Source organism: Aquila chrysaetos, chromosome 3 (genome assembly GCF_900496995.4).
Source record: "Aquila chrysaetos chrysaetos chromosome 3, bAquChr1.4, whole genome shotgun sequence".
Lineage (NCBI taxonomy): Eukaryota > Metazoa > Chordata > Aves > Accipitriformes > Accipitridae > Aquila > Aquila chrysaetos.
Genome location: NC_044006.1, coordinates 53,050,301 through 53,064,567, shown reverse-complemented (window position 1 = coordinate 53,064,567; position 14,267 = coordinate 53,050,301). Strand labels below are relative to the sequence as shown.

The 14,267-nt window shown below is 35.9% G+C and overlaps 1 protein-coding gene across 3 annotated transcripts in view; it reads left to right on the top strand.

The window, feature by feature from the left end:
* The window catches only part of ANKIB1 (ankyrin repeat and IBR domain containing 1), a 100,536-nt gene extending 88,535 nt beyond the window's left edge, over positions 1-12,001 (top strand). Inside the window, exons 12-20 of one of the 3 annotated variants that reach the window (XM_030008501.2) lie at positions 414-548; positions 1,116-1,202; positions 1,295-1,361; positions 1,765-1,910; positions 2,585-2,763; positions 3,316-3,367; positions 6,593-6,686; positions 8,328-8,461; positions 8,808-12,001. In XM_030008501.2, the coding sequence (XP_029864361.1) occupies positions 414-548; positions 1,116-1,202; positions 1,295-1,361; positions 1,765-1,910; positions 2,585-2,763; positions 3,316-3,367; positions 6,593-6,686; positions 8,328-8,461; positions 8,808-9,560 (1,647 nt within the window). In that variant the 3' untranslated portion in view covers positions 9,561-12,001. Of the gene's footprint in view, positions 1-413; positions 549-1,115; positions 1,203-1,294; positions 1,362-1,764; positions 1,911-2,584; positions 2,764-3,315; positions 3,368-6,574; positions 6,687-8,327; positions 8,462-8,807 lie in introns of all 3 variants that reach the window. The other 2 variants (XM_030008502.2, XM_030008500.2) reach the window with 2 other exon arrangements.
* Positions 12,002-14,267: the final 2,266 nt, after the last annotated feature.

Sequence of the window (14,267 nt, the reverse complement as noted above, 5' to 3'; positions counted from 1 at the left end):
ATCACATGACAAAAATACCAGTAATCATGTTTTTTTAATTGATATTAGGAAAAAATTCACCCTTTCTCCTGAACAGTTTGTGTGTTGCTTAAAAAATGGGACTCTCTTTTTTTAAAACAAAAACCCAGGCCTGATCAGCTGTATTTATCATCCACTTAAAACTTAATGTGTAGATCCAACACAATCATGTGATCCAAGGGAGAAAAATTACGACTGACATGGTTTGATAACCCAGATCTTCTGTAGTAGGTAAAATAGGAAGGAGTCTCCTCAGAAATTGTTTTGACCATAAGCACACTCAAAATGATGTTAATTCAGTTTTTCATGGAGGAATAATGATGCATAACTGCAAATCTACAATGTATCAGCTTCTTTTTTTTTTTTTTTCCCCCTTGTTCCTTTGTTTTCTGAAGTGCAAATATGACTTTTGCTGGATATGCTTAGAAGAATGGAAGAAGCACAGCTCTTCCACTGGAGGCTATTACAGATGCACTCGCTATGAGGTTATTCAACATGTAGAGGAACAGTCCAAGGAGATGACAGTAGAGGTAACAAATGAATGTGTGTGTTTGAAAAATAGCGCTAAGGCTGCAATTTTCTATTTAGGATAAGTTTAATCAAAAATCTTCCTAACTTGAGTTCGAAATGGAAAAATACAACCTTAAATACATCAAAGAGACAGAAAGAAAACACTGCTTATTTGTGGATAGGAACATAAGATTTGATTCTGGTTTTGGCTTTGGTAACAACCACTGGTTGACTTTACTCAAGTCATTTTACTTCTCTGTGCCATGGTTTCCTTTTGCAAAATGGGCACACTGGTATTGTAATTAGCTGCTGTGCACTACAGAAGACATGCCTTAATTTTGGCATTTGGAAGGTCTGCTTAATATGTGCACACACAGTGTATCAACTCTGGTTACAGTATTTGAAGACTTGTGAATTTCAAAAATTACTTTGTCTCTTGACTTACATGGCACTCATCAGCACTGTGTAAAATACTTCATGAATAGTGGGAATAGAAACAGTTGGTTATGTAATTATATCTAATGGTCATTGCTAAATTCAATCATAAAATTTATTTTGGTTTCTTTTGTTTCCTAATTATTTTCCAGGCTGAAAGGAAGCATAGAAGATTTCAAGAGCTTGATAGGTTTATGCACTATTACACAAGATTTAAGAACCATGAACTTAGCTACCAGGTGTGGGTTAAGCCATTTTTACTGATCTTTGTTTCTATTTTAGTCATCCAAAATAATTACCTTATTGTATTTTATTTATTTTCTTTTTCTAGTTAGAACAGCGCCTTCTGAAAACAGCCAAAGAAAAGATGGAGCAGTTGAGTAGAGCTCTCAGTGGAAGTAAGTATTTGCTGTGATCTATGAATTTGATTTTAAATCAAATCAACTCTGTTATGGCTAAACCTTTTTTTTTTTTTATAGAGCTCATATTAGTCTGCTGTGTGATGTGATCCCTCCAGTACTAGAATTCATATGCACTGGATGAAAGCTAAATGTACAGTAAATCTTACCTATTCCAAAGACTCAAGGAGAAAGTAGCATTAGTAAGGGAGAAGCTAATATTCTGTGCTTACTTCTTTTAGTAAAAACACTGTGTAGTCATTGAGAACTTGCTGCTGTTCACTTGCGAAATATTTAACTGACATGCACGTAAATTTTATTATTTTGGAGGAAAACCCTTAGAGTAAAAGAAACGCTGACATCAGCAGGAAAATATTTTCACAATGCTTGTTTCATCTTACAGCTGAGGGAGGTTGTCCTGATACCACATTCATTGAAGATGCAGTACAAGAGCTTCTAAAAACTCGCCGCATTCTGAAGTGTTCTTATCCATATGGATTCTTTTTGGAGCCTAAAAGCACAAAGAAGGAAATATTTGAACTTATGCAGGTAATACATGCCTATATCTTGCTTTTCTGATGTTACTCTTTTTTTGTAATATTAGTTAGCAGTGTCTTTTTGCTGGTTTTGTAGTGTAAAACTGATACACCTGTTTTGTATTTGTAACCAAGTTGGAGAATTAATGCATTTTTTATTACTCTGTGACACAGTAGCTTTTAGTTCCATTTTAGAATGAATGAAAAACAACATTTTGCTGCAGAGTGAAAGGGATAAGGACAGGTATAAGGGGAAAAAAGAAAACTATTTACTGTTAACCTGCTTTTCTGAAGATGGTATTTTATCTTCAGTCTTCATCTCCTTCTCTAGCTCCTCTTTCCTGTCTTTCCCTATTAATGTGTCTAACAAGTAGGTGGGGACAAAACTGGGGGAGTACCTGGGTGGTGGTGGCATCAGCGACAGGGGCTGCTGCCTCCTTTCCTTTCCTTTAGGGCCCCTGCAGATGTTCAATATGTGTAAGTGCAGGGAATCCCTGCTCCAGGCTGGAGGACAGCATGTAGGTCAGTAAATGGGTAGGCTAGAAGGGCAGACATTTTAGAGTATTTTGGTATTTTAAATTGTATTTCCAGGAAAACTTACATCATTCTGCTCAGTATTTATGGTGCAGAGCTCTGCCTGATTTTCATTTCACTGTAAAATTATTCTGTATTTATTAACTATTGCAGACAGACCTAGAAATGGTCACTGAAGACCTTGCACAGAAAGTGAACAGGCCTTACCTTCGGACTCCTCGCCATAAAATCATCCGTGCAGCTTGTCTTGTGCAGCAGAAGCGGCAAGAGTTCCTGGCCTCTGTGGCCCGTGGTGTTGCTCCTGCAGACTCACCAGAAGCACCCAGGCGCAGGTAATCCAAACAAAATTCTGTGCAAGTCAAAAAAGTTCATTGATAGCTGCCACAGTGGGTGAATCCACTGTCATTCTATGACAGTGAGGTAAAGTGGAGCTGATAAACAGTGGTGGTTGTAAATCACCAGATGGTGACATTTTCTTGGACATTTGATCCTTGTGGAATTACAACTTTTCACTGAGGAAAAATGTGTTTGAGAATCACTGCTCTGTATGTTGCAACCTAAATTGCTTCCCCATTTGTAGTATATTAATGATTAGATGTTATGGCTTCCATTTCACTTTCTTCCTTCAAGATTGTCACTAAATACCTGGTACACTCCAAAAAATCTGTAAGTATTTGCTAAAAATATTGAGCAGTTCTGGAATAGTCAACAGTTTAATTGTATGGTTTTCTAAATGAATTTTGAGGTAAGAATTAAAGCAGAAGACTTGTTAAGTTTAAAGAGTTACAATTGCCTAGTTTTTAGAAGTTGATAGGTTTTGAAGCTCTTGAGGTTCATACTTTGTTCTACTTCTAAACTTTATGGTGTATCTCTTCATTTTATAGCTTTGCTGGTGGAACGTGGGATTGGGAATATTTAGGATTTGCATCCCCGGAGGTAAACTATTCCTTTTTCTTTTTTTAACTTAGTTCTGCATATTCTAGAAACACAGGTATGATCGCAATCTGCATGAAGAGCTTCCTTATTTTGATTCAAAGCATTTCAAGTTGGTTTAAGCTTACCATTTTATTTATTTCACAATAGAAGGAAATATATGCATAGCTAATCATGCAATGACTCTAAACAATGCCTCTAACATGGCTATAGTTATTTAAGGTGGCATTAGGCAAGCTATGTTGTATTCATAATTTTCCAAGTACATAACCAGTTTAAAACAGTGTATAAACTGGTGTCTGTGTGCTGGGGAACCTTCAAGTAATAAATATATGAAATTGTGTAGATTACTTTTGAATGCAACATCAGTTCAGCAGAATTTAACAAAAAGTCTAAGAAATTTCCATCCTTCTGTAACAATCCAACAAAAACATACAGGCATACACCTAAGTATTGTTAACTGTTTGAGTTGTTTCTTTTTATGTGTTGGAGCAGGATGGAAATTGCATACTCAAATGAGATGAACTTCTGCTACTTAACCAAGAATGAAAATTATAATTTTTAAAGTGAATATTCCACTACCTATATATGGGAAAGAGTAAATAATTTTCAAGACTCTGCACTAAAATATGAGAAGCTTCCTATAAAGCTTTTCCTTATCATCTTAATTTTTATTTCATACTTTGAGAACATTAGATTAAAGCATTCTATTTGGAAGGAAACTTCATTTCAATATTTCCTTGGTGCTCTTTTCTTTCTAGCTAGTCATTTTAAAGCATCCTGGAAAACTCCATGTACTTTTTCTATATATTTCCTTTGCTATTGTCGTTGGTGAGCATCACGCTGGTGAGAAAATAGCTTGCTCCTCTACAAAAGATCAACTTGCTTCTCCTGTCTAGTTCCTCTAGTCCTTTCTTTTGGAATAATTCCACATTTGATAATATCAAACTCATTGTGATGTTGCTGTATCATCAGTGGAACTGGTTATGAGAAAAAGCTGATAAGAAATATGTTGATAAGCTGTTTAGCAGTAGGTGCCATTGCAGTCGTGCTTAGATGATTGCTTATGAGTTTTTGTGATTTGCCTAAGTGTGGCACTGTATGATGCAAGTTGGTTTCTTTGCTATTTAGCTATCAAGGATACTTGCAACCACCTATGCTAAAGGAATTTTGTAGAATTATTAAGTCATCTTTGTTTATTTTAGTGAATTTAACTACAAAATTTTTGACATAGAGCTATACTTCTACTGAGAAGTAGTAGAATGTCTGTGTATACCAGATTATTACAGAAAACAAAATCTTACTGGTTTTAGCAAGGAACACTGCTTGTTGTAGACCGTTGTGTGAAACCATGATGTTCCTACCCAATAAAATTAAAAATCCTTTTGTTCACATGTATAAAATTGTTCCAAGTAATCAGAAATAAAATTTGGTCGGTAGTAATCAAGATATCTTTCTAAAGGTTAAAAAGCAACCAAAAGTTAAATGGCTATCAGTAAAATCTATGATTTTATTGCAAACAGATAAAAGTTCTGACATCACTAATAAATCTTAAGTGTTCAGTGATCACTTCTCATTATTCCTTACCCAATTCATAGTTATATAATTATATGTTTTTAAAATAATGCAGTTATATTGTTTCATATCAGGATTAGATTTTCTGTTGTTTGGGGCACCGCCTTCCATTTAGGAAATCCCTGAGCTTCCTAAGAGCTGGAAAAGTATTTTAGAGAAGAATCACTTCATGTTTGCCCTAGTTTTTATGCTGTTCCATAGGCTAACAAGCATCTGCTACTAACTACTGTTGAAGACAGAATATTGGGCTAAATGGGCCTTTTGTCTGATCCAATACAGCTATTTTTATGTTCTTACAATTTTCATGGGCCTTACATAGCTAAAAATCTGCCCACACTGATCATTTTGTGACTATTCTTTTTTGGTTTGCATGTTATTATGCATAAGAACTTGGGCTGAAACACTTCATGGAAAGACAACATACTATCATAATACCATCAAAATTAATAAGGTCATTGTGTAAGAGAAATGACACTTCTGGATTTAAATTTTAGCTACTTCAGATGTTGAAATATTCTAGGATGAAGAGTTAATGTACGAAAAGAAAGCTGATGGTAATGTTATCTTTCCCAAGTCATTTGGCTAAATGAAGCCTTTGGATTACAGATTTCCCAACCTGGGGCTTAGGGAAGAAAATAGCAACATTCTTTTCCAAAGAGAAGAGCTAGTACCTGTGTGTATATTCTTATTGCCTTGTGTAAATGCATAACTGAGATCTTACCTACAGAGAGTCAGGTTCAGTGTCAACTGTACTAACCAGAAAGCATATCTGGAATTTTTGCCTTCAAGCAAAGAATTAGTCTCTTAATATTAGGAAAGGTGTGGAAATCAAAGCATTTATTTCCAAATATTAAGATAATTAACCCTTGGGATGTTAGCTTGATGTGGCTGAAAGAGTCTTTTCCATAAATGTTATATAAACTCTTTCTGGTAAATACACACAACATGAGAAATTACAGGCTGCAGGAGTTCAAGTCCATATGGTATGGCTTGTCAGCTCAAGTTAGGTAAAAATAGAGGAGATGTGTAATTCATGGAGTAAAAATCCGTCAAAGAGTGTTCAGTAGAAGAGTATCAGCTGTAGCTTAAGAAGTTTCTGAGCCATAGTGTCCTGGAAGCTGGGAAAAGTGAAACAAGTCCCGGTGTATGTTAGCCAGCTTTCTGTAGCCTTTCAAAGGTTATTTTCTGCTGGCCATTGGTGGCAACAGGGACTCTGAGAAATCTATTGGTCTAATTCACATTAATTGTGTTTATGTTCTAAAATCACTAGGTATATATTTATTAAAAAGTGTGTCGATGTGTGTGTATATAAAGTTTGGCATCAAAGCTTTTATAAAAAAGTGTACTTGGAATTCTTTAAAAAGGGAGATTGCAAGTATTAAAATGTCAGTAATACGTCAAGTATTTTTCTTTGCTAATTCATTATTTTATAGATTTAGGATTACCTTTGAAATTTTTTTTTATTATTTATGTTAAGCACTGCATGATATAACTTGCAATTTATTTTTCTGAAAACAGGTGATTTTATAATAAACATATAAAATCACACATTTTTTTATGAAAATGTGGTGCTCGTTACATCAGAAAAATATTACTGCATGCTGCCCTGTATTTTGTTACCTTTGGTTTATGCAGGAATATGCTGAATTTCAGTATCGGAGGAGGCACAGGCAGCGTCGACGTGGAGACATGCACAGTCTGCTGAGTAATACTCCAGATCCTGATGACCCCAGTGAGAGTACATTAGGTATGTTCCTGCCTGGGGCTGGCTTTTTTTGTCTTCCTACTTCAGAAATTGCTAGTAGTGACCACAGTGTTTGTTCTTCTGCAGATACACTTTAAAGAAGTTTCAAATACATTGCTGTATTTTCCAGGATACAACATAAAGGCTTATTTTTGTATTTTTGTATGTGATCTTAGAAGTGTTCCTGACTTCATTGTGGCTGTTCCTCTTTTTAAAGAGAAATGCATTGATCTTCCCACTAGCAACTCCTCAGCTATTTAGAGCAGGTTTGCTTTTCTGAAGAAATTTTGAAGGGCACTTACTTCGTATGACAGTCTTATGTATATACCAGCTCTTTTATGCAAATGAAAAGGGCCAGTTGTGCATAAAGAGTGTAGAAGAGGGATCCGCTGCTACAGGCCTGCTGGAAGATAGTCATAAAGCTGTATTCCAAAACCCTGCTCAGAAACTCCTGTACTGGCAGACAGCCAGGAAACAACTTGGCATGGGCGACAACTTCCAGCATGCTGCTCATCTAAGCAGTGCTACGACTGGTAGCGCAGTCCCTTAAGGTCACTGTAACTTGGCTGTCTGGGCTGTCTCCATTCTGCCAGGAGCTTTAGCAAAGGTACAAAAATAGCTCGAATCCAAATCATGCTGTGATGCTGTTTCTTCAGAGCTGCCAGTTGTGTGCTCGGTCTCTAAGCCATGCTGCACAAACTCTCATTGCTGTGTCTCATGAACCTAAGTCCTATACATAGCTTGTGCTTTAAAAACAAAAGGAGAAATCCTTTTCTGAGGAGAAATAAACAAATGCATTTTTTATTTTAGAAACATAAAAAGAATTTTGGTGAGCTTTGCTCCTTCCCTATTACGAGTAAAATGCAAAACCATCCTGTTTGAGAACTGGACTTTGACTGAACACTTGGATATTGTGGTGATGACCAGTGCATACTGTTAAAGCACGCAAGAGAGAATTGGTTTGTCTCACCTTATTTCATTTCAATTTTGGAAGTGGAAAATTCCATTTTCCAAAGTCAAAAGAGTTACATTTATTTTTATTAAAGAGCGGTTTTTCTGGAAACGGCGTTTTCCTTCTATTTTTTTGTTGGTTGTTTTAAGGAAACAGCAATGTCAGTGATTGCTGAGGTATACATTAATGACTCTACTCTTAATTGTGCTGCAATGTTATGGTAAAAATTAATGTAACGTTAACATTACAGCTGAGTTGTTGTCTTTGAAAGAACAGAGAAATGGGTAAACTTTGGTTGTAATCCACCTGTAAAGCATCCTATATTGTGTCCATGTGCAGTATTTTTCAGGACTTTCCATAAATCATGTATATGCCTTAGAAGCACTTTGCCCCTCCTGCCAGCGTGCTCATGCTCGTGATGACATACCCCATCCTTTCAAAGAGAAGGGTATTGAGAGCAGAAAGGCACAAATGAGCCAGGCAGTCACTCCTAAAACAGTGGGACTAGTGTTTTGTCACTGTGTAAGAGTTGGTGTGGAAGGAGTGTTTTGGATTATTTAGTTCAGAGTGAATAAAGGAGTAAAATTACACAGCTGGAATCCAGAAGGAAGGAAGAGATTCTGTCAGTAAATAACAGTGGAGAAGGCTTCCTCACTGGTTGATCAATCGTTTTTGTTTCAATTGCCCAACAGACACTCAGGAAGGTGGCAGTAGTAGAAGACACGGCACCTCCATGGTGAGTTCAGCTTCTATGGGTATTCTGCACAGCTCTTCGCTTCATGACTATACCCCTGTCAGTCGCTCTGAAAACCAGGATTCTCTTCAGGTACCTCCCCTAATCTCTTTTCCATTCTCTTTGCTTTGCTTGCCTTTCTCTGCTCTGCTTTTCTGTGTCATTGTCTCTGCAAATTTTCTTAATTCTTCAATGAGAAAGGGAAAATCTAGGACAACAAATTATACGTTCACACTGGTAAGAACTGCTATACAATCACTAATGTAACAATAGTCACCTTTTAAATTCTGTTGTCAACTCTGTCAGTAAAAATTGATTCTGATAAATGACATGTAGAAATAATGAATTAATTTCAGATTTGAGACCAAATTACTTTTAATCCAAAATATGTAACAAGATGAAAGTTTTATTCTGAAAGCAACCTTATGTATTTCCACAGGCTCTGAGTTCTTTGGACGAAGATGACCCAAACATCCTGCTAGCTATTCAGTTATCATTACAAGAATCAGGCTTGGCCATAGATGAAGAAACTAGAGACTTTCTAAATAATGAGGCATCTTTAGGAGCAATAGGTACCTCTTTGCCTACAAGATTGGACTCTGCTCCCATAAGTATAGATAATCCAAGAGGCGCTTTGAGCAGCTCTGAGCTGTTAGAACTTGGTGACAGTCTGATGAGACTAGGTGCAGGCAATGATCCCTTTTCAGCTGATCGTCTCCATTCACACCCCTGCAGCGATACAAGAAGCGGATTATACTCAACATCTAGTGACGCTGATTCCAGCAGTCAAGATCCCAATACCAATGAAAATCTACTTGGAAATATTATGGCCTGGTTTCATGACATGAACCCACAGAGTATTGCTCTGATCCCCTCAACAAGTACAGAAACAGATGAGGATTCACAGCAACCCAGTACTGAAGATGGGTCAGCAGGGCAACCAAATCTTACAGACACAGGGCTGGCACCTCAGGAGGAGCATGCACTATTTGAGGATGCACTCAAAAACGAAGGCAGAGGAACCCAAACAGAGGAAAGCACTTCTGAAGAAAACGTTCTTCCAGGTGAAACAGTATCACAAAGTGGTGATCATAGCAGGGAGGTAACAAGCACCCTGGATGCGTCAGGAGATACTTCAAGTCAGACTCCTCAAACCTCAAGTGAATGGATTGAACATGTGCATCTGGTATGAATAAAAACTAAATCTGGAGTAAATGAATGGCAGTGACAGATGGTACATTATGTGGAGTCAGCATTATGGAGGCTTTGATCCACATAATTACAGCTCAGTTGTAACCACTGACGTAACAACGGATATTTAGGAGTTCTCTTGAATTGTAGTTCTTTATAATAATGTGAACCTTTCAAGGAATATCCTTTGCATTTAATTAGGTAGTACTTGCCTTTTTGCTCTCAAGAAAAAGGAATAAGTAGGTTGTATTCCACATTCCTAATACAATGCAGCATCTGTTTAGCCTTAGGTTGACGATCCTTAACTTGAAAGTACGGATTAAAGGCTTACACTGATTATTTTGGTTGGTTTTCCTAAAAAATAGTTTATTCCATTTTTTAGAACTCATTCTTTCACCAAAATAACATTTAGCAATTCATTTGCATTTTGTTTTAGTTTTCCATAACTTTTTCTTACTCATTTTTCGTTAGCAGTGTGAACGGAGGTATTTAATGCTTCTCTTTAGTACTGCTCCAGGAACAAGTTTTAGGGGATATTCTTTCCCATTAAAATCAAAGATTTTTTCATGTCTATTTACAGTCCAAATGTGCCAAACTGTGAATAGTTAGCTGGCGGTAGCCTAACGAAACAGTGCAGTGTTACTCTATCAGACTAACCCCACAATTCTTAGCAGTGAAAGAAACCACTGGGTAGCATTGCTTCTCTAAATTTAACTGGCATGTGTTGCCATGGTGACTGCATTTAATTAAATGTAGCCTGTATCTTAAGTTAATAAAACCTAATGCTGCTGTTAAACAGTTATTTTAAATATTAAAATACAGTGAGTTAGCAACAGCTATGCTGTATTTTAAGAGACACTTTAATGGAAGTGCAATCATAGTTCTTTGTTTTCATAATTCTACAAAGCATTCTATGCACTAGTAGTGCAATTACTTTTAATGATAACATTTTATAAAAATATAGGAATACAGAATTTTCATATGTTAGCCAGTCCCACAATTGAAGTTCGGATAACACATTCTGCTCAACATGTTACGGTGCCTTTGCCTAACCCAACTCAATAGTTGCCACAGTTAAACAAGTAATTCAAATTCAGTGTCTGTTCTGGAGTAACTATGCTATTAATTGCAAAGACCTCCATAAAACCACCCATGGCCTTGCCTTTACAGTAAATAAATAAATGTTCAGTCAGTGTTTTTGCATAAACAAAACACTGCTAGGTATTTGTTCAATTGCACAATATTCATTTGCTGTGTGATTACTGTTTAGTGTAAAAAAAAAAAATATTAAAAAAAAAAACAACACAAAAACCCCTTTTCCTAGTTGTTGTACCGTGAAAAAAATATACTGGTTTTAGATTTGCTTAAAAGCATCAATCTACAGTTAGTGAGATACAATGGTACAGTATGTAATTACAACTAGAGTAAGTTGTTGAAATGGCTGTTTTAATTACATATAATCAAAACTTCTCATAACACGAGCAAATTACATACACTCCATTTTAAGTTTTGCTTAATTGTTACCAGAGATTTGTTGATATGATATAAAAGTTTATTACTACTGAGTGTGTATAGGCAAGTGTCATGATAGCAAAGTTTATGTATTGATTACTGTGAGTTCAAGTGAGTGTTTCGGTAACTAATTCATGCAAATGCAGCTTTTGAACCTTGCAGTCACAAGGTTCATATTAGTAAAAAATGAAATAAGAATATTTAACCCTTACCCCATAAAACCCTGGTTCATTTTGCAGGCATCTTTAGAGAGAATGGAATAGAATAGTCTCCAATCATTTTCCAACTTGTCCTCTAACTGCCCTACTCCTGCCATAATCATGAACCTTTGGACATCTTTGAAGAATACCTATTTTAAATTGTTCTATGGTATAAAATCCTTCAACTAAAACAGTTCTTCATGAACTACCATCATGAATTGGTCTGAAAGTTGTTCAACTCACATAGCTTCCTTGAACTGTAATTTCTGAATAGAAAGATTCTCACAAAAAGATTGTGTATTGCATTGAGATGTCTTGCAAAGTTACAGTAAGATATGTTAGAGTGCTCTCTGTGAAGATAGTGAAGTTTGTGGGTTCTGGTTTTTTGTAATTTGGTTAGGTTGTGCAGTACATTGTTTCCGTGTTACTCTTAGAAGCATGAAATTAGCCTATTAAATTTGTATTTTCTTGGTACTTATTTTAACACCATAGTCATTGACTTTACAATTCAAAAATAAAGTTTGGCAAGACTATTTTGTAAACCTGTTAATTTTATAATGTAAAAAAATTACTCTAACCTTGAATTGTTATTTGCACTTTCATAGTCTATACTTGATACATTCCCACTTTATATACAAGTAGGATACTACAACCATGTAGATGTTTGGCCAAATGAATGCTGTTAATAATATGTAAAATTCTTTGATTAAACATTTATTACTTAAACTAATTCCATCTGTCTCATTACATCTTAGACTTACTGTAGCAGATTCTTAAGACTGATGATGGACATTTTTAGAATATGTTCAGTCCTGTGCCAGATTAGCTGGGGACCATATAGTAAGTTGAATGTTTTTATTTGTAAATATAAGGTACGTATGTTCACTAAGCTTTGAAAACAAAATTTAAAATAGACAATTTTGTCTTAATTGCTATAGCTGTATTGTGCACTTGTTTGTTGTAGAGTAATGCCTTGTCATTACAAATAGTGGTGCTAAAGAGAGTGGGGGGACTAATTTTTGAGAAAGATCCTGTTAGTGTTACTTAATTTCCACTTAATATCCAGTCTCCGTTGTTACCAGGAAATTCCAGACCACCTCTGTTATGTTAACAGGCACTAAACTATTCTGTTCATTGTTACAGTAATTTAATTAGCTTCCTCCAAGAAGCATGACAAGATGCTGGAGAGCTTCTAAAATCTAATGTACAAAGTTGGATTAGTCACTGCAAGGCACTTTCCATCACCTGCTGCTGTGGTGTCACTGCATATGCTGCAGTTAGCAAGTACTGAGTTTTACTAAGATTGTGAGTATCACAAGAGAGATTTGGGGGTTTATGGCAGCTAGAACATACTAATAGATAGACAAATTTAAAACATACTTTCTGAGGTGTTTAAAATCACAACATGCTTCAATATCAGACACCCCCACAGCCCAGTTTTAGAGATCTGTTTATCAAGGCCAATTTCACTATTACCTTCTCCTCCTTCTCTTCCCCTCTCCCAGCATACACAGGGCATCCCACTGCAATACTCACGGAGGCTGGTAAGAATGGAAGCCAAACATGGGTGTAATGATAGCTAGTTTCTTTACTAAAAATTGTCTAGACAATCTACTCAAGAATTAGACAATATACTGATTATTGTCCTTTTTACTCTTCTATAGATCAGCCAGATATAGAAAGCTGAGAGATGTAGAGAAGCCAGTGACGATGTAAAACCGAGTGTCATTTTTACCATCTCGTCCTTTTAACTGAAGAGTAAAGCACAAGATGTGCATGAAAAGGAGGAGATGGATCCCCTGTAAATACAGCATAAAGCTGTGTTTGCTGTCAGTCTTTGTATGAGGGCAAAGAAGTGAATGAAGGCTTGACTTTCTGCAATGATACACTTTCATTCCACTTCAAAAATAGGCAAGTATAGAATTTGTACAATTTTCCAAATATGTAACACCATAAAACAATCCAAGTAGTTCATAAAAAATTACTAAAAATGCAATACTGGAGTAAAGAAAAAATGTTTCCTAACTTAACTGCAAAGCCCTTTTTTCCTCAACTCTTCATAGATACTTAAGGTTACATCTCACCAACGAAATGTTAAAGCTAATTGTTAACAGGATGGTGTTATTTTAAAATTATGCAGGTCTTGATCTTTACAGAAATCCTTTCTGCAGTGAAATACAAACTTGAGAAGGTGTTTTGCATATATTTTTTCTTTTAGGTCATTTGCATGAATATCCAGATAAATGGACTATAAGCAAGAAAATATTTAATATATCCAGATAGATGTTCAGTACTGCAAATAGATAATCTTCAGGATTCAGATTATAGTGATATTTTCATCCAAGCATAAGTGTCTTATCCACCACACAATACTGGAAGAAAGATGGGGGATTTTATCTTGGGGGTTTTTACACAGAAATTGTTCACCACATAAGAATGATTTACCTTTACATAAAGAGTTTTAAGGAGTATTTATCAGTTTATAAACCCAGGTGTTTTTCTATGAGCAACGGTGAACATAACTGTGCAAATTATTCATCAGCTATATTTTGGCCACTGCACCTTCTGCTTTAGTTATCAAATCAATTTTATTTATAATAATCTATTTGGAAAAAAGGTCTTACTCGGGCTCTAACATTTTTACTCTGCAAATGGCACAGTCAGCCTTGCTGTTTACATTTTTTAGCATGGCAGTCCATGTGGCCAACTTCATCACCTTTAGGGATGCAAAAAACCAGCAATGTCATATTAATTAGCCAGCCAAGATTCACTACTGTGATTGCAAAGAATACTAGAATTTATACTTGTTATAGTGGAAAACTTCACATTCTGCAATTTAAAACAAAACAAAACCAACTTATTTTGAAATTAGTGGTCTTTATTTTCTGTTCAGGCATCTGGAGTTCGAGGCCCTCCTTCTGACCATGATGTCTTTACATGTAATTCAGCAGCAGGCAACACTTAAAATTCCAGTTCTGTTTCTTTGGAGCATATAC